This window comes from Leptodactylus fuscus, chromosome 5, assembly GCF_031893055.1.
Source record: "Leptodactylus fuscus isolate aLepFus1 chromosome 5, aLepFus1.hap2, whole genome shotgun sequence".
NCBI lineage: Eukaryota > Metazoa > Chordata > Amphibia > Anura > Leptodactylidae > Leptodactylus > Leptodactylus fuscus.
In genome coordinates, this window is record NC_134269.1 from 125,716,642 (window position 1) to 125,744,172 (window position 27,531).

The 27,531-nt window shown below is 40.7% G+C and overlaps 1 protein-coding gene across 1 annotated transcript; it reads right to left on the reverse strand.

Annotated features, from left to right (window-relative positions):
* Nucleotides 1-540: 540 nt before the first annotated feature.
* MAPK11 (mitogen-activated protein kinase 11) lies at nucleotides 541-27,114 on the reverse strand. The gene is made up of 12 exons (XM_075274183.1): nucleotides 26,947-27,114; nucleotides 15,752-15,881; nucleotides 11,715-11,773; nucleotides 10,662-10,773; nucleotides 6,769-6,798; nucleotides 6,628-6,675; nucleotides 6,381-6,495; nucleotides 5,633-5,704; nucleotides 4,806-4,885; nucleotides 3,218-3,296; nucleotides 2,690-2,863; nucleotides 541-1,950 (listed from the first exon to the last, which is right to left on the reverse strand). The coding sequence occupies exons 1-12, from the start codon at nucleotides 27,057-27,059 to the stop codon at nucleotides 1,877-1,879; spliced, it is 1,086 nt and encodes a 361-aa protein (XP_075130284.1). The 5' UTR covers nucleotides 27,060-27,114; the 3' UTR covers nucleotides 541-1,876.
* Between the last annotated feature and the right edge of the window lie 417 nt (nucleotides 27,115-27,531).

Genomic DNA, 27,531 nt, shown 5'->3' on the forward strand with positions numbered 1-27,531 from the left:
AACGGCGGCGTGGAGAAGACACTTAAAGGTAGAAGAATAACCATTCTTAAGGCTATTCCTACGTGTTAGTTAGAAAAAAAAGGGATTCTAATGATAGGATCCCTTTAAGTACTCATGGGTGTAGTCCATCTGGACCTGAAGCCTCGCTCATGTTTGTTTGTTTGTTGATTTTTAGCTTGGCTTGGACCATTTCTAGGTTTATCCAGTTTAGTATATTGATTGATTGATTGATGTATTACCAGCAATGGTTACACCAACATCAACTATTCCCTGTTCTTCTGTATACACCGAGCTAAAGAACTCATTTCATAGCTCTCCTTTTTCCTCCACAGTTTTAATTTACTGATTTTATAGTTTCCCTTTAGAATCAAACGAACTATCAAAACAGTCATAACCAAGTGATCATTTATTTCCAAAGTGAGTTGTGATCAACTATTATTCACCTTTTTAATCATGTACTTGCCTCAAGTGCCAAGAAAAAAAAAAACGAGACTAAATAGACAAGACAAGAAGTAATTAAAAGAATGTTTTATTGGCAGCAGGACAAATAGAAGGCTTATCAACTTTTTATTTCACATTACCTCCCAGACAAAGAACTAATAGGCGTAACTCTGCCCAGCCACCCAATGAAGGCACCCGCTATTAAAGCTGGCAAAAATCCTCTCAATCTGAGGAGTAAACTTTTACCTGATCAGTGAAGCCATTTTCCATGGAGCTCCCTTCTATTAACATTATAACCTTAAATGTAACATGCAGAAATCACACATAAAAAAGCAGCTTTTCACATTCATGGGAAATATTTATGTCGCTGTAAATGTACACGCCGTGCTGTATCATGATATAGCAATGCATATAAATAATGTTCACCCACACTGTTTACGCACAATGTCAAAATACCTTGGAACACCCACACATCACTGTGCTCATAGAAGTATATCATTACTAGAGATTGGAAGGAAGTACAGATGAACAAGATTGTTTACAACAGATCTGGTCCCACAGGGAATCTGACATTCATTTTTCAAAAACTTTAGAATAATGTAGTAGTCTCAAAAAACAGATTTGGATGCTGTTGGAGACAGTAATCTGCAGAATCTATCTCTTCTATACAGTACCCATAAACTTAAATACGTGTCCTAGCATCACATAAATCTAACGTGATCCAATGTGGTAAAATAACATTAATGTTTGATGTAGTTCTCATCTTCATAACAATAATCATGGGTTGGTGAGGAGTTATTAATGACGTAGTATCTGTAATGCTGACAGTTATCCCAAAAATGACTCCCATAGATAATAATAACGCTTCTGAATGTCATCCAGTCATTATCAGTAATGCTGGCAAGTGTGACTGCATGTTAACCACAGATGCTCTTTAAGGGTCTGCACATTCAACTTCCATCTGTATTAAAAGCCCTCTATGCGAAAAATCCAGCTGCCCAACTTGTACACTTAATGGCCACACCGTGTTTATTTAGATAGAGAAATTAGACCTTGATCAGTGCTAGGTCAAAGTAGTATTATATAGAAAGAAAATAAATAACACATTTTCATGTATTCTGACAAGAGACTGGAAGAGCATTTATCCGATATCTTAAATTATATAAAACTGACAATAATACATGAGATATCCAGTTATCATGACATTTAAAAAGAATACATGCATTTGTGCTTGTGTGTAGCATAATAAAAATGGGAGAATTTATTTAAAACAATAATTTTCAGAAAGGTCATGGGATTATGGCAGCAGTTGTGATGAGCTTACAATGATGGTACATAAGGACCCTCTTGTCTTTGGTCAACAGAAGCCTTTCACGTCGCAAAAGCCAAAGCCAATACTGTAATTGTCCATGGGAAGCAGGAGAAATGGCAGTCATTACTGTTCAATTTCCAAATTATCAATTTTAATATCAGGTGGCTTAAAGCTAACCACTTCTTCATATGTAATCTCTGGAGACAAAAAAGGAAAAAAATCATAAAATAGCAGCTCCTGTTAATATTAACATTTTGCATAGGAGTACAGAAATGTAGTATGCATAAAAAAAAACCAAAACAAGTAGACACTGGCCCACGGTGACAGCCGTGATAATGTGAAACATGAAGATAATGGTGCCTGCCTTTGCATATGTCACATTTATCTGTCTGTCAAGAAATTCACTTTTCTGCTTAAAGGGATGGTCTCGACCTATCTCTCGACATAAGCAGTTTTGGCATTCAAATGAATGGAATCATGTAATACATAGCTGGAACAAGTTCACAACAGCAGGAGCCTTTTTTCCAGCTGACACCCCAACGAATTATATGGAAAAGATCTTGAAACAATCCCTTCAAGTAAGCAACTGGCCTGTGTGGGCTTCTTATTATACTTCAGGTTTGGTTTGGTACATAGTAATTGTGGTATATGGTAAAATGTTATTTATTTTTATGTAGATTGTGAGCCCCACATAGGGCTCACAATGTACATTTTTTTCCCTATCAGTATGTCTTTTTGGAATATGGGATGGAAATCCACGCAAGCACGGGGAGAACATACAAACATCTTACAGATGGTTATTTGCCCTTCGTGGGATTTGAACACCAGGACCCAGCGCTGCAAGGCTCCAGTGCTAACCACTGAGCCACCGTGTGGCCCCCTGGTATATGGTAAAATTGTCACAAATGATCACACAAATGTAGACAAATTCTTCACCTTTCCACTCCTCGATTGTGCGTTCCTTATTCTCTGTAGATTCATCATAGGGCTCAGCCTCGGGCTCATCCTCTGGATCATGATACTGCTCAAAGTAAGGATGTGCGAGGGCTTCAGTGGCTGTGATCCGTTTATCACTGTCTAAAATCAGCATCCGCTTCAGCAGGTCAATTGCTAAAAAGATAAGTCATCTTGTCAAACTCTTGATGCTTTTTACATAGAAGAGATAACCGTAACAAGATTGCACACTGAAGAATGTTTGAGCCATAAATCTGGATATTTTCAATAATCCAGAGAATATCAGACCCATGGCAGCTGGCTTTGTATGTGTTACAGGCTTTAGCTGCAATTCCTATTTAACTTCACATATATCTTTGAAAAATGATGATACATACACATCTACTTGCTGTTATAACAGAGACTATATTTTAGAAGTACAATTATTCTAAACTATTATAAAACACAGTTACTGTGTCCCCAACTTCAGGCATAACAGTCATAGACTACGGCAGGAGATTAGTGACATACCTAGAGGATTGGCACCACGAAACACCTCATTCAGATCCTGTTGCGGCATGTGTGGCAAAGATTCAATATACCTTCTAGCCTAATGATACAAAAGAAATGACAATTGTTTTTTTCTATTACAGCTGTTTTTTTTCCCGGCCGCATTTCTCTTTTTTTTTAAAAAAAATGGACCCATTTTCTTGCACCAATTTTCCAGTCTATCATCCGCACAAGTGGTTACTATAAGCATCTGAGGACTTTATCAGTGGAATCTTAATTCACTAACTACAAGTTTAAAGGGAGTCTAACCACCACCAAAACACCTATAAGCCACCTATCAGCTGCTATAGGGGAAGTTACTCATTACTGCACATATCTTTATTGTATCAAAGAGCAATCTTGTTGTATATGGGACCTCAACTGCTAGAGCACCATCTTTTTTTCTGGCCACAACAAATCGCTGTCCATGGGACAGGTCCAATCTTTCTGTTTTAGGGATGGCAATGGGTGGCTACCACAAAAGAAAATTGGTGGTCCAGCAATTTATAATAGTTGTGAGAAGGTGAAAGAAAAAGTGCTGGAGTCCCGCTATATCAGGCCCAGATTCCTGACATATGTGTGGTCCAAGGCGGATCTTGAATAAGCTGCAGCTCAGGTGTGGGCCATAGGCTCATTACTGGCCCATAAAAGGCTGCAGAGCGCGCACTTCAGGGCAGATCCTTGGAGGAGAGGAAGTGGCTGAGTCTGTCCTGATACGGAGAGCCTTGTGATACGGTACAGTGTATTTTTTTGGTTGATAGTAAGACACACATACAGTGTTTTCTGTTTAGTTAGCGCTCAGACGAGCAGGATTTTTTTTAATGTTATTTTGCCTGAAGTTAAAGCTGTATTTTATTTGTTCATTTTTGTGCCTGATGTAAAGGTTTATTTATTTTGCAGTTTTTCTTAAACTGCTTTGCTGCAAAATTTGTGTCCCTGTCTCTGACGCTAGGTTCACACCTGCGTTCTACTCTCCGTTCTGTGCTTTCCGTCTTCTGCATGCCAGAAGACGGAAAGCACAGACCGGGTCCGGCCATGAGCGTTTTATGCTCTCCGCCGCGAAACCGGATTTTTTAATCCGGACACAGAGTACTGCATGTCCGACTCTGTGTCCGGATTAAAAAACCCGGTTTCGCGGCGGAGAGCGCAAAACGCTCACCGCCGCACAGCTTTCTCACCCATTCAAATGAATGGGTGAGAGACTCCTGCAGGTTTCCGTCTCCTGCTCTGTTTTATGCAGGAAACGGAAACCTGCAGTACGGAGAGCAGAACGCAGATGTGAACGAGCCCTGACTGGTTGGATCCGCACCACTGCTTCTACTGAGCTAACTTCCCCACATAGTCCTGAGAGCTTTGGACGTATTGATACATAATATGTGTAAATTTGTTTTGTTTCTAAAGCTGAGAAAGGGGATGTTTGGACTTTTTTTCTTATTTTAAAATATTTGTAAAAAAAAAAAAAAATGTATACATTATAATATTTATAATATACATTAAATATTTATATATTTTACCGTGCAATTATACAATGCATGTGTACAGCAGATATCAGGAAGAATAGAGAACCTACATGTTCCGATGAAATTTTCATAAGAAATTCAGAATTGGGTGTGCCTACAACTTCCATTATCCTCTTTAACTGGTCGATATCTGTAGTTATTTAGAAAAAAAATGTATGCAATACAATCATCAATATACATATCAATTGATTGATCTCTCCTAGGTTTAAAGGGGATATCCAGGATCAGAAAACATGGCTGCTTTCTTTCAATAAAGGCTTCACTGCTTCAGTGGATACCTCACATTCATTGGTGACATGGCAATGCTACAGCTCAGTCCCATTCATCTCAACATCATGGGTTCCTGCTAATCCAACTAAAGCTTTCCATTTAGAAGAATCACAAATAACCTGTGAAATAGAAATTCTCTGATGGCATGTCTACACTAACAGCGCATGGACATTTAGAAATGAATGACACCTTCATGGCTAATGTTGGTTTGATATCTTTTAATCTTATTGAGTACTAGATGACATTTTATTATAATTACCAACTATGCTTAAAGAGGACCGTTCATCAGTTTGGGCACATGCTCAGTTGGGGCACAGTACTTGTCTATGGATGAGTACTGTGAGGTGAGGGAGGAGGCGTTCCTCACCGCTCTCACAGTACAGCATTGTCAGGAACGCCCTTCTGACGGTGAAGAGCTACGGTAACCGGCACCAATAGCTCTTCACCTGGGGCACAGATTTGGAAAACCGACAGTGCGCTGAATTCAGCGCACTGTTGGCTTTCTAGCGGTATATAAAACTGTATGTGCCCCAACTGATGAAAGGTCCTCTTTAAGTTATAGCATATGACCTATAGAAGATAAAGTTAAACTGTAATAAAAGGATACAATCATTGCCTGGGAAAAGAGCTTTGCCTTTCAGGAGCTCTGCCATAATGCATCCAACCGACCAAATGTCAACTGCAAAAAGCACAATAATACAAAATGTTAAATAAGAACCAAAAAAAAAAAAAAAAAAGGTTAGAAGATGTGATGTAATTCTGCTAGTGAAATAGTGACATAAATTCATGTAATACTTCTAACCAGCTGTATACTTTTATGACTTTAGTTACTTTTAAAACCATACAAATTCTCATTTTGATCATGGAATTTTTTATTTTTTTATTTTTAAAACACCTCAACGTCCAAAAGTTATCACATTTTATTTTGGCCCATGTGCCTGTATGATGACTTGTTCTATTATTATTAAAAGGTTAAAGAAAATAATGACCATAGGTATATTCACAGAGTAGAAAATGGAAGAAGAATTTGAGATTTCTCTCATCTCCTGCATCTCCCTGGCTCCCCACGATGGAACGCCAAAACAAAGCTTTGGGTTTCTGTCACTGATAAGGCACAGATAAAAGGGCCAAATAAGCATGATGTCTCTAGCCGCATACTCTGTGGCTGGTTCAGTTGCAGAACCTACAGAAAGATCAAGCAGGATGCTCAATTTTTTTTTCTTCAGTACCCAGCTTCCATCTCAGGGTGGAGTTCCACCATTTGAACAGGCCCTTAATGTTTTTATTGCTTTAGTGATCACACTTTTGTTACTTTGGCAATCCAATTGATTTTGCATGGTTTTTTTTTCCACTACCTGTTTGGTTGTAGTGCATCCAGTTTAACATTATCTCTGGAGCTCGATACCATCTGGTTGCTACATATCCAGTCATTTCATCATCTGTTTGTCTGGCCAGCCCAAAATCTAAAATCTGATACGCAAAAAAAGCAGAACAAATATTAGCGATTTATGACTGATTATCAATGACAAGATAAGATGTTAAAGAATTATACAGGAAGAAAAGATTGTGGTTTGTCTATGTGAACGAACGTAGCAAGCTTACCCTTAGTTCACAATCTTCATTTACAGCTAAATTACTGGGTTTTAAGTCCTAAAATACAATAAAGATAAAACTGTTACATTTCAAGATACATAAATGACTAGATGCTTAAAACACATCAAGCTATACAGATAAATTACTTACTCTATGAATAATTCCTGCCGAGTGGATATACTGTGGAAACAATGAAAACATTTAGGATCAAATGTCTGATGTGCTTAATATTTTAGGTGTAATGACTTTTTTATTGAACGGTTTCATAGAAAAGAACACAACACAATGAAAGAGGGGCTTTATGCCTGCAAATTATCTACTAAGGTCTCAGCGAGACCGCAAGGTTAATCATCTGCCGGGGGGAGAACACAGCCGGGGAGGGAGGGGGGGGGGGGGGAGGGGGCAAATAATAATAATAATAATAATAATAATTAGAGATGAGCGAGTAGTACTCGATCGAGTAGGTATTCGATCAAATACTACGGTATTCGAAATACTCGATCGAGTACCACTCGCTGTTCAAATATAAAAGTTTGATGCAGAACCAGCATTGATTGGCCGAATGCTATACAGTCGGCCAATCAACGCTGGTTCTTCTCCTACCTTTAGAAGTCTTCTCCGTGCAGCTTCCCCACGTCGTCTTCCGGCTCTTCATTCACTCTGCCAGGCATCGGGCCTGGGCAGAGCCGACTGCGCATGTCTGCTTGTAGCGTGGGCATGCGCAGTCGGTTCTGCTCAGGCCCGATGCCTGGTAGAGTGAATTCAGAGCCAGAAGATACCGCGAGGATGCTGCAAGGAGAAGACTTCTCAGAGGATCCAGCCCGACCCTCACTCGTGGACTTGGTAAGTATAACGTTGCCTACCCCTGAAACGAGCATTTTCCCCCCCATAGACTATAATAGGGTTCGATATTCGATTCGAGTAGTCGAATATTGAGGGGCTACTCGTAACGAATATCGAACCTCGAACATTTTACTGTTCGCTCATCTCTAATAATAATAATAATAATAATAATAAAAGAACAAAAAACAAATCAAAACAACCAACAAATTCAGAAAGGGAAAAAGAGGAGGACACAGAACATCAGACACAGGAGAAACAAGTGGAAAGGGGAATACAAGACAGAAAAGACCCAACAAGTAGAGGAGGGTAAGCGGAGGGTAGCCAGGACTAGGCAGTAGAGGAAGCAGGGGCTCAACCAAACAGGGAGGAAACAAAGGACTCTTGAAACACAACCCACGGCCGCCAGAGGGCATCAAACTTGGACGGGTCGGGAGAGTCTTCCGCAACCAAGCCCTCCATCCTCCTGATAGGGAGGAATTCTTGGAGCCACTCCAACATAGAAGGGGTCGTGGAGCGGCGCCAATGTCGGGGGATAACCATCCTGGCGGCTGTGAGGAAGAGACGCAAGAGATCTCCCTTCACCTTCAGGAGCTTGCCCAGAATGAGAGAGAGAAGCACAAGCTGGGGGGAAGGGGTCAAAGGGCAACCACACACTCTCACGTACAGGGAAAACACAAAATCCCAAAAGGAGTGAAACTCCCCACATTCCCACCAGATGTGGAAGAAGGAGCCCTCCGCAGAACCACAGCACCAACACAGATCTGAAACCGTGGGGTAGTGCTTAAATTTTAGTTCTAAACATTTTGTTTCCAATTCGCTGTATAAAAATAATTGTGAACTAACCAGTGAGGACTCACATCATGCTGCAATAGTACAGAAAATACTACAGGTCAATTATTATGACATATCCCATAGGTGGCCACGTTAGGACACTACTACTTTATATAGAAAAGGGTTTTTTAAAGAAAGATTTCAATTACATTTGCCAGTGCCCGTTTAGGGTAGTTTTACACAACAGTCTAATAGCCCTTGGATTATGCTGAATAATAAATCTGGTGCTTCCTTAGACTGTCTAGTTTATCCTTACATCCCCCATTTGCTGGTCAAAGACACTGATAAAAAGACAAGGACGTAAAAGAAATAAAATTAAAAAATTAAAACACAAATTACGGTAAGAAAATGATTGCAAATTTTGATGCACTTTTAAGTGCAAAAAGAATTTAAAAAATATGTGAACCTGAATTTCATTCTGTCAAGAACGCCACTCTCCACACATAATAGTAAACTGTATATTAGAAAATTGTTGTGCCATTCCTGTCATTCCACCTAGAAGATTATGAATAATACTATAAAGAGGCCGTAGAGATGAGCGAGTAGTATTCGATCAAATACCTCGCTCTCATAGGAATGCGTGTAAGCGGCCGTACACCAAGGGGTTAAGCGCAGAGAATATTTGAAGCGCTTAACCCCTTAGTGTTCGGCCGCTTACACCCTATGGCAGTGAGGTATTCGATCGAATACTACTCGCTCATCTCTACCAGTTTTGAATGTGCACCTACACACTAACACTGACTGGACATAGCTCCAAACTGCAACACACAGTAAATTTATTCCTACATATATAGTAGGAATAACAGGAGAACAACAAAATAAAGTTCTAAAACAAGGAGATGCTCCAGAATTATTGTAAGACTAGTATGAAAGTGTGTTTACACAATTCCATCCAAGACTACATTTTGATGTCCTGTCTTGGGATAAGTTATCCATTCTAGATTGATGGGAGTGCGCCGACACAGTGTAAAGAGCTGGAAGTAAACTGCTCTATACATTGTGTAGTGGCCATACAGTGCTACTGCAGATGAGCTCCATTCACTTGTATAATGCACTGTGGAATGGGTGTTTTAGTTGAAAGATCAGTAAGTGCTAAACATATAGCAACAGCACATTTCTGCTTTTAGCTGCCTTCAGACATTAGACATTGTGTAATATGAACACTTGAAATAACTGAACTAATGTTCTGTCGTACGTTAGAGAGGAAGTGTTAGCTCTCCTGACTAGCCTGTTTAAAGAATCTTTAAGGTAAGGCTCCACAAAGCGAGAAAAACCATGGAAGCAACAGCTTGCGGTTTTTCCCACTGTGCTTTTCATAGAAAATCTTTCTTCTTTAATTATACCTATAGGGAGACCGCCAGCATTTCCTTAGGTATAATTGACATGGTACAACGGTTTTGGAAATAGCAATGCGCGTATTTTTCTGAAAAGTGTGATTTAGTGTCACTTTGCAGCGGGGCCCTAGCCTTTCATTTCTATAATGTACCATTTTGCTGCAGATTTACCAATACTGCCTAGTCTAAGTTTACCTATAAACTGGCATAATTTGTTTTAAAAAAAATTCTTAAAATCTTAAAACTGAACTTTTTTTTTTTTCATAAGACCCATCCCCTTATCAGGCTGATGATCAGATGACACCTTACTATAGTATACAAATAAAATATCAACTCTTCATTGGAGACCTCAATGAGCCAGCTCCAGTCTATTGCTGCCTATGGCCATGACGATGCCATAAAGCATATCACTGCTGTTAGAGCAAATGAGAAGCTCAGACAAGATGGCAGCCCTCATAATCAGAAAATTAAATAAAAATAAATAAGAAAATATATATATATTCCACTATCTGCTTTGAATAAATAAAGGAAAAAAATCCATTTTACTTTTAAAGTGCAGGGAGAATTGTGGAGTAGGGGGGTTAGGGACCCCATGCAGGCACTCACTCCCAGCACCCACTATGGTCATTTGTTCATACAGGTCCACCTTAAAGAGGCAAATGAAAATCTGTAGGAGTTTGATACTTCAGTTATTAAGTGTAAAAATATAAAATGGCAAAAATAAGACAAAATCGGCATCCACTGTATGTGAATAGGGTTTTTGAAACACCGTTAACATCATTGGACATTTCGGATTTTGGAAGTAAGTGGTACATAATTTTTTTGGTCATAAATACAGAGCATTAGCCCCATTTATGTGAGGCTAATCTTTGGGCACACCTGCTTTGGATTTGCTACACACTCACAACAGAAATCTGAGGGCACAGACTCGGATTTTGGTTACACCTATACACACTGCATTTAATCTGATGTTTATACATAACCTAACAAGTACATTTCTACTGACATGTTTGTGTAGGGGAGGGGGAGTATTACCTTGAGTCCTCTAAGTAATTGATAAATAAGGAATTGGATATGATCATCTGTCAACTTCTGACACTTCACAATGTTATTAAGGTCTGCTCCCATTAGATTTGTTACTAGATACCTGTTAAATAAAAAAAAAAACAACTAAGTAAGCATATTACAGAATCCCAATTCCACTTTACATCCTTGTTTAGTACTTGTAGCTTCCAGATCTGTCATTCTACGGAGAAGAGTGAATACAAGCACTGCTATGGCACTTGTTAAAATATTTTAGACATACTAGCTGCAAAGATAGACTTTACTGGCTCTTTAAATGTAATGCAACAGTAAAACACATATTTGTGGGTGTACAAAGCAAGCATACGCAAGTCAAGTGCATATGGGTAAACATCTAACTCCTATAGCATGACAACTCCCATACTAAATCCATAGGTGAGCCAGGCTAGTGATATAATGTTTCAGCCCATTGTAGAACAGCTGTTTCACCTCCACCCTGCGTGAATGACATATTGGTTAGTTCATTCAAATGAGTAATAATGTCATATGAAGATATTACAACTAACATAAGTTATTAGAATGAATGGTCATAGAAGGTAACCCGTTACCATTTATAAACTGGTTCAATAATATTTTCATAGCATTCCGCTGATATCACTTGCCACCTTTATATAGTGTATCATACATTTGCTGTTAAAGCGCAAAATTGTGACTTATGCATGTGTATCTGATGTTATTGACTACAGAATGGTCCCCATACTGAGCCAGAATGATGAAGAGTAAAGATTATTACTCATGAAGTCAAAGCCTCAGAGACTGCAAGCAGTTATTAAAGCCAGAGGTGGTGCAACAAAGTACTAGTGATGTGTTGAAGTGTTATTTTGCTTGTTTTTTATGGTTCCATATTTTTTTCCTCAGAATTGAGCGATTCCATAATTTATTCCCTGTGCTTGTTCTAAAAATCTAACTGTTATTGGCTACCAGACAGTGGAGCAAACAGCACGGAGACTTGTGCAAATACTGCTGGCATATTCACCTAAATTCATAGGTGGTACTAATACTTACACTTCATTAAACGTTTCAACCGAAGTAGATGGGGTAAAGACATCCAGTAGTCCTATGACCTGAAAAACAAGTGAAACTTTTAACTCTATAACATTACACATTGAAACGTCTATAAAACAGTGGGGGAGATATACTAAGCTAAATGCTTAAGAATTCTGGTGACACATTACGTGTTTTAGCGAATATTTGTGCCAATATTTGTGCCTTAGGTTAGGGTCACACTTGCATTGGGCTCTGTGTTGTTCGGGTCTGCCGGGAGACAAGAGTGATAGAGAGCTGGACCGCTGAAACAGTATGTTACCCTCAGACCCCATAGACCATAACGGGATCCACCAGGAGTCTGTTGGGTTTCAGCTTGGCTTTTAAAACACATTTTACACCAACAATATGACAAATTCAGAAATGTATCCACCAAGCAGAGATATGTCACATGATGAATGGCCATTGTGAAGAACTGAGCTGTCAGTACCTATCATTCTATGCTTTGTAAAGGAGATATCTTCTGATAACACAGATACTTTGTGCACTCTCTTTTCTTGCAGCAATTGCTTGAATTATGACAGCTACAGAGAAAACTTAACACTCCATTATAGGACATGTCCTACTGGAAAGTCGCTAACAAGATGTGTCTCACCGCCTATAGTTAGATGGCATGCTGAAGATTTATTTTCAGGGAAAACCATTTTTATATTCACCAATGCGTTAATTCAATTATAACATCTCAATGTAGGAAGATTTTCTAAAGACAGTGACATAAATCACATTCTGATGGATTAGATCAGCAGTATAATTAGATTGGAGCAGAGAAATCAATGATAAAAATAGGCTTAAAAAGGTACAGAGGCTGCAATTTCATAAGCCATTATTTATAAGAGGAAAGTCTATTGCTTTCAGCATTGCTCCTCATCATTCTTCCCCCACCCCTGCATTATCTCTAGCTAAGACATTGCACTAAGGCCTTGATTATTGGAGCCTGGCTTTTCACAGCAAAATGACAGCAAGAATTAATGTATGTTTAAGTGGGATGCACTACTGGGAGATGGCAATGACTCATAAAACTAAATGAGGCCATCTCGTGTCTAAAGACAACAGGGAATTACAACGTTTTCAAGGTGTGTCCACACCAGTATCTAGATAAATATTCTCTATGTCCACAAACCGTGCCAGAGTTTAGTTATCTATATTCCTTAGACTGCTGCTGGCTGAACAATCTCAACATACACATTTGACTCAGAAAAGCATGCATGTGTGTTTTCAATGGGAAGTAATCTGTTGGTGGTGGCTTATCTTCCCTGAAACTGAAAGAGTTTACCATCTGTGGGTTTCACCTCCTCTTCCCGGTCTCAGGCATAGCCTGTGTGATATACGGATCAGGCCAGCTCCGTGTTGTGCTTCAAGACACTGTACACTATTGTCTTTGGTTTTACATACAAACATAAGAGACATTGAACTTATCAAGCACTGTTCTAACCCTCACTGTACAGAGCTAACAGAAGGATCTACTAGCCATCTAGATAAGAGGTGGTCTAAAACCAAGCCAATGAGTTGTAAACAGTGAGGAGACATGATGAGCAGTATCTGGCAAATGGGACAAGACAGAAAAAGCAATATATTGGGGTCAACATGGTGGCTCAGTGGTTAGCACTGTAACCTTGCAGCGCTGGAGTCCTGGGCTCAAATCCTGTCAGGAACAACATCTGCAAGGAGTTTGTATGTTCTCCCTGTGTTTGCGTGGATTTCCTCCCATACTCCAAAGACATACTGATAGGAAAAAATGTACATTGTGAGCCTTATATGGGGGTTAACAATATACGTAAAGAAAAAAAAAAAAAAAAAAAGCTATATATTGGGTAAAGCACAATAAACTTCAATTTTAAATATGATCCTGGAAATGGAAATATCCCTTTTAGCTGTCCATGCCTAGGAGAAGATATGTCACACAGTCTGTTTCAGCTGTTGAGCGTTTAGAAAATTTGATCATTTTAGTTTGTGACGTTGAAGGTGCGATTATTCATAAGAACCAGCGCTGTGGAGTTAATAGGCCGACCAACGTTTTCCTCCTCTATTTTTCCAGATCTCACCAAGGATTCCAGCCCCAACATCTTCATAAATCACAGCCAACTTTAAACTCATTATGGAACCATTTAGACTGATTGAAATTCAGCAAGGTAGATACATCTTTTGTTCCCAAGATTATCTGAATCTCCAACATACACTTTTAGATTGTCAGCCTACCTTGCTGAAATTTGGGGATTTAACCGTCTATTAAAGTAATATACATGGCCAAATTTAGTCTGGTGTCAGACTTTCCGCTCTCATTGATTTATGTCTACAGTTTATAGTTTAGAATTTCCATGGAAATCAATGCGCAGTCATAGTTTTCATCATCTCTGCAGTCCTTATGGCTCAAGAGCCAGCTGGATTTTTACTAAGGCCTCATTTACCCTTATGTATTTTGCATCACTGAGATTACAACAAAATATTATGTACTCAGAAATCCCTTCAAACGATTAAAGAAATAAATAATTGCTAGCCCACACATGGATCTGTGTAATACATGGTTATGTGCATGGGCTGACAGAAATTAATGGGTCAGTGTGCTATCCAGGAAAAACCTGGAGAGCACACTGAACTAGTACATGGTCTTGTGTAAGGGGCATGAATAAGTAAGCTAAGCTAGAACATCTGTAAAAGCGATCATTCAGGCAGATATTCTGCAATGTAAAGGGCCCTTAAGAAATAAACCACATTCTAATTTATGATCCTATCAGATAAGGAAACATTTACAACGAATGGCTATTGCCAGCATTCATTCTTTTGAAACATCTCAGGATGCAGCTATAATAATAATAAATAAAAAAATAATAACACACAAAAGGTCTAACTAGGCTAATTTGTTGTGGAAATGTCCATTTTCTCTCTCTCTTTTTTTTTTTTTTATCATCAATACGGCTTACACAGATCCATTTACTATATACCGTATTTTTCGGACTATAAGACGCACCTAGGTTTTAGAGGCGGAAAATAGGGAAAAAAAAAATTTGAAGCAAAAACTGGTAAAATATTTAATATATGGGAGTTGTAGTTTTGCAACAGCTGCAAGGCCACATTGACAGGTGACCCTGCAGCTGTACGGGGACGCATAGAGCGTTTTTTTTGCGGGGCCAGCTGTAATTTTTAGTTATACCATTTTGGGGGATATCTATTGCTTAGATCACCTTGTATTGAAAAAAAAACAGGAGGTGATTTAGAACTTTTATTTATTTCATATTTTTAAAGCTTTTTTTTTTTTTTTTACTATTTTATTCCCCCCCCGGGGGCTTGAACCTGCGGTCACTTGATCGCAAGTCCCATAGACGGCAATACAACTGTATTGCCGTCTATGGGACATTCTGTCTATTAGTATTACGGCTGGTCATAGAGACCATCCGCAATACTAATAGAGCCGTGACAGGCCGGGGAGCCTCATTAGGCTCCCGGCTGTCACCCGAACAGGTCGGCTCCTGCGATATCGCCACGCAGGAGCCGGCCTGCAACTTTACAGGTACGGGGCCGGTGGGGACCGGCCCCGGGGGAGAAGGGGCCACGGATACTGACCCGGCATCCGCTGTACTAGAGAGGCGGATGCCGGGGAGGGATAGACGCCGGGGCCTGAGACATCGCTACGATCCTCTGCCCTGCATGAAGCCAGCGGCGGGGGGACGGAGGAGCCCTTGCCGCTGCTGGCTTCATGCAGGGCATAGAAGCGCAGCGATGTCTCAGGCCCCGGCACCTGTAATGGCGTCTATCACTTGCCGGCTTCCGTCTCTCTATTACAGCGGATGCCAGGCGCCACCTTCAGACTATAAGACGCACCCTTCTTTTCCCCCAAAATTTTGGGGAAAAAAAGTGCGTCTTATAGTCCGAAAAATACGGTATGTAGAAACCACATTCATACGAATGGGATAGATTTGAGTCGCAGAAAAGTCAAACAAATCTGCAATACGTGACTATACCTTTACAGTGCAATAAGAGTTTTCTCAGAAGAAATTACTTACATTTTCATGTTTCATGTGTTTGAGCAAACGTAGCTCCCGATAGGTCCGCCGTGCGTGAACAAGTGACTGAAATGGTCTGGATAACTTTTTTACTGCCACCTTTTGTCTTGTTTTTGTGTCATAGGCAGAACTGGAAAACGAAGTAATACAATACAATAAATACATTAAGGGAAATTTATCTTAACCCTTCCTGCTGTGGCAAATTTTCTGTTTCCTCTGTACGTTCCAATAAATTTAACTTTTGTATTTTATTTTTTATAATAATGAGAGGGCACCTTTTAGTATTTCAAACAATGTACTGGAAAGCCACAAAAAAACTCTGAATGGGCTGGAATTGGAAAAAAAACCCCACCATTACATCGTTTAATAAAGAGTTTAGTTTTTAAGGCAATCACTGTGCAATAACAATGAGGTTACCTTTATTCCACAGGTCTAGAGATTACTAGAGATTAGCGAACAGTGAAATGTTCGAAGTTCGATTCGAGTAGCCGCCCAATACTCGACTGTTCGATCGAACATCAAACCCCATTATAGTCTATGAGGAATAAATACTCGTTAAGGGGGAAACCACTATTCGACTCAGGAGTGTCACCAAGTCCACTATGACACCTTAGGAAATGATGCCAACACCCTGGAATGCAACTGGGACAGCAGGGGAAGTATGTCTGTGGGCATCTAATACACCCAAGTCACTGTATTGCGTCGGGATCCCTATCAGCTTGCGATATGCGGGAGCTGACTTTTTTCCCATAGGAATGCATTGACCAGCGTTGATTGGCCGAATGCCATACAGAGTACAGCATTCAGCCAATCAACGCTGGTTCTGCCGGAGGCTCGTCTGTGAGGAGGCGGAGTCTAAGATCGGACCAGAATGGAGACTGCTGTGGACCGATCTTAGACTCCGCCTCCTCCAGCAAAACCAGCATTGATTGGCCGAATGCTGTACTCTGTATGGCATTCGGTCAATCAACGCTGGTCAATGCATTCCTATGCTGAGATGTAGCAGTGCTGGCCGTGCGCTTAGCTTGGCTACACCGTAGATACTGCCAAGCTGAGCGCACGGCCAGCACTGCTACACCAGAGCAGAGATGTGAACCCTGCTGCACACTCAGCTCTGCTGCATCTCAGCAGTCCTGATCTTTATGACCTGATAGTGACCTGCCAAAGGTGTTTGATCTTCTGACACCTACGCCGCAATTCAAGCGTTATTATTTTTGGAGCCATCCCAAGTTGAAAACACAGTTGGGATTGGCATGTTTACATGCTGCGGAATCAATCCCAATTATGCTTTCAACTGGGGATATCCAAAAATAAAAGTAGAACCACAACTTTGGAGAATCTCATCTTTCATAGTCCTATGTTTTAGAATACCTGATATATATAGGTGATCCCCCCAGCATCAGAATTTCTGCATTAGACATGTACTACTCCGTACACACAGTCACAAACACTGAGGATTTCTTCTAGCAAAAACAATGGAAAGAATAGAGACGGGACAGGAAGTGGATTTCAACTCTGAATTCCACAGAAAGTAGACAAAATCCATTAACAGATAAATTAAATTTTTTTTTAATCCATGGCAAGACCAAGCATGATGCTTATTTTTTTTTTTTTAGCATCATGCTGTGATCTCTGCCTCCCATTGAAAACAATGGAAGGTAGAAAAACAAAAACTTTAAGAACTGACTGTTAAAGTACCTGGGAGTGCTCAGGAGTCAGGACTTTTGGAGTCAAGTGAATAAACTATTTGGGCAGGCATAGCAGACTAAATGCTGCTAGAACATAAGGGTCTTTCCACACTAAGTTTTTTGCCAGCGGATTTTGACGTGGAATGCGCCTCAATATCCACTGCCACAAACGGCTCAATTTGACTTCAATGGGAGCCACTCGCTTCTTTTTTCCGCTAACTAGTAGCGGAAAAAAGAAGTGAGATGACCCATTTTGCCGTGGATTGCCGCTGACTTAGCCACGGTGCGAGACTCCTTCCCAATTAGGCCTAATCCAGAGCGGAATGCCGCAATGGGATGCCGATGCACTACACTAGTATCCTGTTGCGACTAGCTGCGCGGAATGTTCACATGCGGAATGCAAATCCCACCGTGTGAACATACCCTTAAACTCTCCTTTTACCTTTTTGCCAATGGTTCATGCATGTGCTGTAAAGTACAATCCTGAAAATGGCTAAATGGCTGCCCCTTTAATCATGCATAAAACTTAATATACAGAATTTGAAAAAATGTATGCATATTTAATTCCTAAAACATAGGTGATCAATTTCTGTGATCGTTTACTGATTTTTTTTTCCCTGTTTTTTTTCTTATTTTAATCCAAAAGTTTGTACATTGACTGTGATGTAATATGCAAACTTAATTATCAATACAGAGTGAACCATTATAGCAATTAAAACTACTAATATTTGCACAGAGTAATTATGGTACTCTGGAGAAATACTAATTGTAGTCTCTATTGTCAAAGGTAATAAATAGTATCCTTCAACATACACTAATAGGAATATAAGCACAAACAATGCCTCCAAATCCAAAGACCAGAACTACCTGCTCCTACACAGTAGTAAAGGGAGTCTATCACAGCCCCCAGCTACTTTAATAAACACTTCTCATACTGCTGTAGATGCTGTTAGCAGAATAAAAATGATACCTTTCTTATGTTTCAGAGCTCCAGGGATGCAGAGAAAAAGCACTTTCGTTGTATATTCCGATGAGGATTTTGGAGCACAGGGGGAGTTTTCTTCTATTATCTGAGCATGGCTGTATCATCACTAAACCCCACCGTCCTGATTCCCCTGGACAGTGGGAACTCATACTCTGTTTTATATGAATAGGTCTTGAGATCACATTACTCAAGTGAGAAGGAATCCTGAATTTACACACAAAGATATACAAGTAGGAACAGGCATATGATGAAACATTAAAAAAAGTTGGAGTGCTTATTTAATTTAGAATGCATGTGGGTGCCTTGGACTAAGGAAATATTACTGACTGCAAAGCTACAACTTTAACCACAGGATACAGATGTGGCTTTGCCAAGAGAGAGACAAAACATTTCTAAGAACTTGCCCAGCCTACTGTCCTGACACAAGCACACAATGACTAGTAGCTGACAAATGCGTATCACTGCCATATTAATATTCTAAATATGCAAGGAGGAGCAAATCCATATAACTGGAATGACTAGTTCTATAACCTGAAATAATTGAGCTATTAGCCAAATCCCATAGCTCAACATGTTTTAATAGGACAGGCTGTTTATAACAACATCTGAATAATGGGGAACATTCATTGAAACTTATTCACACACCAGTGTTTGGCCGCTGATTTGCATCCATGATTGTGAGCCAGAACCAGGAGTGGAGACTCTACACAGAGATTAGGTATAACGAAAATTTTTTCCAAATGCTCTTTTTGTTTAGTTTTTTTTTTAAACCAATAATAATAATAAAAATATATAAGACCACAAACAAGATTTTATTACAAATTCTGCTTGCATTTCTTTCTGTGGCCTTCACTTGCTCTCATATATTGCAAGCATCCGTTTCCCCTTTTCAGGACAATCCTGAGTAACTGCTTGAAGAACACCTTCTATTCTAGCATAATCGTGTGCATCATGTAGGGCATGGCTGGCAATATATTGGAATAGCCTCAATGCAATGTAACTGTAACTTTACCTGGTAAAATCAGTTATTTGCAGAGGATGTCAGAAGAGGAACCTCAAGAAATCAGATGAGCACTTCAACAACCTGATTACCTTTCATTTGTCTCATGCTCTGTTGTACTATACAGCAAACATTATATTAACTTAGTCTTTCTACAGTGATAAAAAGAAGAAAAGGCCATGTTCTGGACCGAAGGCCGGCATTGTAAAAAGCAAAAGCAACTAGCAGAGGCACCACAGGCCTGACAGAAAGTAACAAATTCCTTCTACACCTCTACATTGTGAATGGCTGCTAAGAATTAAAGGGGTTTTCTGGGCAAAAATATTATTTTTCAAAAAAAATGTCTGTTAGCTCTATTAATAGGTTAATAAGTGCAACCAATTACCTTTAGCAGAGATTTGAGAGATTTCTCTCTCTGTGAACCCTTGGCATCTTCTGCATTTGTTTCCATGGCTAGCTTCCTGTTCTGATTTCCTACAACTACCAGGATGCCCTGTGCTTCACACAGAGCGGACTCTCACCACCTCCCTCCCCTTCCTGTTTCCCATGCTAACACACCCAGTACTAGTCCTTCCTAACCAACTCAACCCCCTTCCCCGTCTCCTCAAGAAGAGGAGGTGCAACCGCACAAGTGACGTTTCATGCCCAGAAGACAGGAAGACAAGTAAAGTATGATAGTGTGGGTAGCTTAGAATAGAAAGATCATTTTATCCTGGACAACCCCTTTAATAAAAGCATGACCCAAGTTTCTCATAAATGTGAATGATCAAGGCAACCAAGCAATTCACAGTATCATTCTCTTAAATGACTGGGTTGGTTCTGTCAATACAGTGTTTCTGTATACCCCTTTAACAAAAAAAACCCAGACACCTCTCGTCAGAAGCAAGCATATAAAACCAGCCCTGCAGATAGGTAGGTTAGGGTCTCTGTTGCCAATATATCACTGTTTTGTCAATATGCAAACAAGCTCTTTGGAGCAATAAAGGTGCTGCTATTGTTCCATAAGGCACAATCGCTAAGCTGAGCAGACTGAATATACTTTCATGACACGTGAGGCAAGGGCTGCATTTATTAAAAGAGAAAAAAAAAAAAGGGTAGGTGGTTTTAAAACTTATGAAGAAATCGGAGACAATTTCAAAACACATTGATGAAGTAAGACATTGGTCTACTTATTGTGGTTACATCACATTTAGCAACCACAGCCAGGAACAACCCATATATCTATTGCTTACAGGTTGGGAAAACTCACAAATAACGGGTAATATAAACTGATGACATGCTTCTTTATATTTCTGCAAAACTTTTTCAGAAATTATTAGCACAGGATAATTAAAAGAAAAAAAAATTAAATATATATATATATATCTCTTAGTGAACAATATATGTTTTCTGATCCATCAGCTTGAGTTACTTATTGAACAGAAATCTATGGAGAACAGAGTGGGACGTAAGAGGCTATTGGAGAAAAAAAAAAAACGCACAAATACCTGCATCTGTCATCTCTGCACCACTGTAACTCGGATAACCTAGGTTATTCTGTGCATGTCAGTTTTCTCACTTTGATTATTACAGTTTTTTTCAGCCAGAACACGTTCAAACTGCAAATGCTATTTTCTCTCTGCTCTTGAGACCCAAAAGTATAGCATGCAGAGACAAACATAGTTACACTCCTCCCCTGGACTCTGGTCCCAAGTTATCTTCCGACTTCCTCAATGACGTCAGGAACCGCTGAGGCCTGAGACTGGGCCTTAGCCATCACATGGGCGTTGACGGATCTTTGCCGAAAGTGAGCAACACTGTTTGTTATGTTTGCTCATCTCCTCTTGGTCTCCGCTTATTACACTTTGGAGTGTCAAGAGACGCCCAGAGTATAATAGTAGTTCCGTGTCAAACCTTGACCTCTCCTCTGCCTTTGACACAGTCGACCACTCCCTCCTGTTAGAAATTCTCTCTCTGTTAGTTTTATATCTGCCTGTATATTTTGTGTACTGTATGTAACCTCCAAATGTAAAGCACCGTGGAATTAATGGTGCTATATAAATAAATAATAATAAAAACCAAACTAAACCACTGGGCGAGGTTCAGCCATCACATACCCACTTCTTGTAGATTTCCATGCCTCACAACAGTAACCAACAGTACTGGCGGATTCCGATAGTTGATTAAGAGGGTGGATTATAATATAGGCAAATGGGTAATTACTTGCCTTCATGCCCTGGGTTACCACCCAAATCGCCGATTATAATCCGTCTCCGAGGCGTGGTTTTAAAAAGGGGCATGGCCTAAAATAATCATTCATTAACTGAAATCGATGTAAATACCCAATTAATCGCAATTTTGACTTGGGTCATAATCACCCAGCCCTAAGAGGTAATGAGCAACTAAATAAGTGAAATAGGAATCATTTATTTAATAAAAGTTGATAATATATAAAGGGGTTGTCAACAGGATAACAATTAACTTCATTATTGGAGGGGGGTCTGACAGCTGGGACCTGCTTCCCGGTTTCTGTTAAAGCAGCAGACTAAGCATGAGCTTCATTCATTCTCTATGGGAGCACTGTAGATAGTTGAGTACTGTACTTGCTATACTGCAAAATCACCCAATCCTACCCAGCAGTATGCTTTCTGTTAGACTATAGTAGGTTTTACACCTTAAACTACCACACTCATTTAGAGCTACACTGACAGACCTCTCTGCTTGTGATATTAAAAAAAAATATATATTATATATATATATGGTTTGGCAAAAATAAAACAGCAGGTTAAAAAAGTTTCTGCAGTGTTATCAAGGGACCCGACCTGTTCTCTCTCCTTATCTAGGCTTATAGGACAGATGACACAGCTCACTGAAGAGGAGGACGGATGAGTTCTCTGTATTACATTCAGAACCGTTTTTTTCCTCCTATTAGATCCCAGGCCATCAGATCAGATAACTGCAGTTTGCTGACAAATGCTCAGACAGTATCTCTCTCTATGCAAACACAAAGACAACATTGAGTTTACTGCGAGTCCGTTGTCTGTCCTAGGAGCATGTAAGTGTTCTCCAACTAGACTATACAGGGGCTCCGCCGGTTTTATACTGAAACCAGGGGAGAGAAAAGTCCTGCAAGGACTCTACTATGAAGACTCAAACGCAGTTGTGAATTCAGACTGAGTTCTGTAATGTCAGAAGGGTAGATTCAGTCAGGGGTGGTGTGATTCAGAGCTCCCATCTGATGTAGCCAGTGTCAGAGCTCAGAATCACTCCCCTTATCTGCTCCTGACAGTACAGAGTCTACATAGCATATCAGGCACCAAACTAACAGCATTGACTGTTCATGAATGGTGTGGGCTAGAGCAAAAATCTAACTGTGCCAGAATCAGCGGAGCAGAACCTATTCAATAATGTAAAGAGCTGGATTTCTTGGAGGTGGACAAAGGTCCTCTTAAGGGCTCGTTCCCACGATGTAACACGGTACTCATTCTGACATGTAAACGCGTGTCAGAGTCAGCGCTTCAAAACAGAATCCCATTGACTTCAATGGGTTCCGTCTTACGCATGCTACACATTGAAATCAATGGGAGGCTTTTTAACCCATTGATTTCAACGTGTTATGCGTGTTAAACGGAACCCATTGAAGTCAATGGGATTCTGTTTTGAAGCGCTGACTCTGACACGTTTATACGTGTCAGAATGAGCACCGCGTTATATCGTGGGAACGAGCCCTTAAGCTGACAGAAAGAACTTTGTTTTTTATTTTAATGCTAGGTTCGGAATAACATATTTTGATCTTCTCTGTCACAGGATGTATGTAGGGGCAAATGTCCACCATAGACTGCAAGTAAAAACAAAAATGAAAAGAAGAAGAGTATACAGTTCTATTGTTATACATAGTTACTGGAATATGGATATACTACGTAGCATACTATTACTTTCCAGCCAGGTGCCAGCAGACATATTTTTACATATTTTGATAGCTTCATTTCAACGTCAAGTAAATCTGGGACTTATTTTTTCATTAAAAGGAAAAACCATGTAGGTCAAAATGAATATTGTTTTTCTCCCATGCACTGCAGATATTATCGGCCCAGCTTATTGAGACTCACAAATCATATTAAATGTTGTAATGTCAGACAACCAAGTAAAATCAATGTGAAGAAGGAGCGAACAGGACAGATGAGAGGAAGCAGAGAACAGGAACCTTATCACATGGTCACTAAATAAAGAGTTCTAGCTCCGTTTTTACTATTCTTTTGCTAGTGTGCATATTCAACTACAGGCATGCAGGGGACAGGAGCATAAAGTGCTGGACAGAGAAACAGCCTGTCCACTTTTTTTAAGCAGGAATGTACTTTTAAGCCGATCCCTTTGTAATAATGAATCAGATCAGCTGATAACTGCACTTCCAGCTCCACTGTCCCCTGAAATCAGATGTCACCGCCAGGGGATTCCTTTAGCCACAAATAGATGTCCATAGAATATATGGATGTGCTGGCTCCACCACAATGACTTTCCAATCTAGCACAAAAGTGAAAAGATTTACTACTATAATGTGCAGAACCCAGGTGCAGTTTGTGCAAAAAATAAATAAAAAATAGCATACATGCCTTATAACATTAGCCATACATTTTTTGATTTTTGTTTTTGGCTCATCACCTTCCAAACCCCTTAACTTTTATTATTTTTTTTGTTCACAGAGTCGTATGAGGGCTTAATGCTTGCAGGACAAATTGTTGCCATTTATTATTCTATACAATGTACTGGGAAGCTGGAGAAAAAATTAGAGTGGGGTAGAACTGGAAAAAAAGTGCATTTGTGTGACTTTCTTGCGGCCTACGCTTTTACAGCATTCACTCTGCAGCCAAAATGACGTCACCTGTATTCTAGGTTTCAGTATGACTCCATGGGTAATAAACTTATTCAACCCCTTAAGGGGGCGTTCACACTACCATCTGTGTCCGACATGTAGTGTCCGCTCAAAATCTGTCACAGACACTAGGAGCGGACACTAGCTGTGTCCGTGACACCTGTCATTTATTTCAATGGGCATCGGGTGCATTCTTTTGCACTCCGTGCCCGTCCTTTCCTGTCCACAAGTGAAGATGTCCGACTTCTCAAGCGGACAGAGGAACCCTGCATGCACGGAGTGCAAAAGAACGCACCTGATGCCCATTGAAATAAATGACAGGTGTCATGGACACAGCTAGTGTCCGCTTCTAGTGTCCGTGACAGATTTTTGAGCGGACACCGACGGTAGTGTGAACGCTCCCTAACAAATATCTAAAACTCTGGAAATTTTTATATTTCTGTGTAGGGCATCTTTTTTTGCGGAGCCAGGTGTGCCATTTTGAGGAATGTTCATTGCTTTGATTACTTAGTTTATCAGTGGCGACAACAGCAGTTCAGCACTTTTAATTTTCCTACCACGACATTCACTGTATGGTAAAAATATTTTTAAAAGTTTGTACACCGGGTGTTTTCAGAAACAGGGATACCTAATGTGTATGTGTTTCACTGTGAATTTTTAGTTTTATATGTATTCTAGGGAAAGGGGGTGATTTGAACTTTTGGGAGGTTTTAATTTTTATATTTTACTAGCTGCCCCCCCCCCTCCTTCTTAATACAACTCTATTGCTGTATTGATGTTTATGGGAGGATGGCCACAGACCCAAAGCAAAAAAGCACTGCAGGAAAAACCATGGCAGCAAAAAAACCCATGTGAACTTACCCTGAGGGAGCTTTCACACCGAGTAAACGCTCGCTCATTTTGGCAAAATACACATGTAAAAAATACACGTGTATTACATGTGTATTTTGCCAAAATAAGAGAGAGTTTACTCCATGTGAAGGCTCCCTAAGGCTGAGTTCACACTGAGTTTTTTGGCCAGGAATCTGCCCTCAAAATCAGCCTAAAAAAAAATCCTTCCAATAGAGTTCTATTGGGAGGCTTTTTTTGGATGCTGATTTTAAGGGTAAGTTCACACAAGGTTTTTTGGTCCGGAACCTGAGGCAGAGGCCGCCTCAGGTTCCAGACCAAAAAACGGTATTCATCCGCGCACTCCACTCCGGATTAGGCCCAATGAATGGGTCTAGTCTGGAGGAGGGAGTGTCTTCAGGCTGAATCGCGAGGCAAATCGGCCTGAAGAACGAACATCTCGCTTATTTTTCCGGGAGCTGTCTTTTCGGTCAGGATTTTGAGGCGGATACGGCAACAAAATCCTGACCAAAAAAACTCTGTGTGAACTTACCCTAAGGAGGATTCCTGACCAAAAAACTCCATGTGAACTCAGCCTTAGGCCACTCGTAACTAGAGATGAGCGAATACTGTTCGGATCAGCCGATCCGAACAGCACGCTCCATAGAAATGAATGGATGCATCTGGTACTTCCGCTTTGACGGCGGCCGGCCGCTTAACCCCCCGCGTGCCGGCTACGTCCATTCATTTCTATGCGAGCGTACTGTTCGGATCGGCTGATCCGAACAGTACTCGCTCATCTTTACTCGTAACAAGTCCATTTTAGGCATCTCTTTGATCCGCCGGTGGCAAAAGGCAACAGAATTCGCATATCCCTTGCTGTGGAATTGTCCCCCTGCAACTAAAATAGTTTTTAACCTTTGCATTACAAATGTTGAAAAACACCCCAAACCCACAGCAGGAAAATGATCAGCTGGGGGTTTAAAAACCTGCTGCAGGGTTTTATTTAATTTTTTAAAATAATTTAAACCAATGTCTGGTTTGGATTTGGTACTTTATATCAAAGAGTACCTAAGTACCTGTACCTAAGTGCAGTCATACTGTTCCTATGATAATAAATAGGAGGGCTACCATACAGAATATAAGACTGGTTATTTTATGGAATGCAGAATGAACTTGATATGGCCCCAGTTTTTAGCCCAATCAGAAAGTGAGGGGAACAGCGCAGTGATTATAAAGACAGAACCCAGAGAACACTAGGAGGTACGATGCCAATGACCATGGCGCCAGACACTATAATTAAGAAAGTTCCTGTAGTTGTAAAACAGGTAGAGTGGGAGGCCTGGAGAGAAGGTTACAAAAGTACCAGTCCCTGTCACCAGGATTCCATAGCAAGTTCATGCTCATGAATAAGACATTGCTCTTATGCCAGTCCTCAGGTGCTGAAGTGGGGCACCTTGTTACTTTTCTTAAAGTGACAGGACTTACATGACCTCTATGGCAGTGAGCTATGCCAGGCACTGGCCTGATGACTAGGGAGGCGCTGTACTGAAGTCACATACTGTGGATGGTACCTTCCTAGTAATAATGCCCCAATTCTCATCTATAGACAGCGGCAGATATATAGCCATGGTGAGGAATGCAGCAGCAGCAGCCTCCTGTACACCAGGCAGGGCTGTGGCCCCCGCACTCCCATACAAGTCGCTGCACTCACTATAGTATCACTACTAAGCTCACACCAGCGCTCACTAGTACTGCTGAATTTCCCAAGCCTCAGACACCGGCTGCAGGGGCCCGGGAAAGAGGGGGCAGGGGGAGGCACTTGTTCCTGGCCCATTCACCTACCAGACAGATCCATAGGCCCCGGAGCCCACAGGGGTGAGATGCTGATACCGCTCCGGCACCTCCCACACCGTCTTATTCAGCTCCTGCCGGTAAAATCCGCCACGGCTGCTCATTTTGTGAAACCGGCAAACACAAGGCTGGCTGCCCAGGAGGAAGGAGGAGGTGGGAGGTGGCAGGAGGAGGGGGAAGGAGGAGAGCACTGGGCGGCAGGGGGAGGAGAGAGGAGTCAGGTGGAGGGAACAGCGACATTACATGGGGTGACACACAGGGAAGCGCCTCAAAGCTGGCCATGAATGTGCTGTGTGAGCGTCACCTCCTCCCTGTAGTAACAAGATGTCTGTCACAGCACATGCACCTGCTCTGCACCAACTCGCCACTTCTTATTTCAGGCTAGCCACCTTAACCTCCAATGTTGGCTAGTGCAGGCAAGCTGGGCTAGCAGGGGCATAACTAGCAAAGACCGGGCCCCAAAGCAACCTCTTTCCTGGACCTACATTGTATTACGTCCATTTTACCAGTAAATCCCCCTTTACCGGTCCCAATATGGTGTAAAGCCCCCTTTAATGGGTTCCACGTTGTATTAAA

Bases quoted from the DNA above. Each gene is read 5' to 3' on its own strand.
- MAPK11 (XM_075274183.1), bottom strand. From the start codon at position 27,059: ATGAGCAGCCGTGGCGGATTTTACCGGCAGGAGCTGAATAAGACGGTG. The intron at 11,774-15,751 runs GTAAGTAATTTC...CTTGTTTTTCAG, and splicing joins AACACATGAAACATGAAAAT to GTCATAGGACTACTGGATGT. The intron at 5,705-6,380 runs GTAGTGGAAAAA...TGCTTTTTGCAG, and splicing joins GATGCACTACAACCAAACAG to TTGACATTTGGTCGGTTGGA.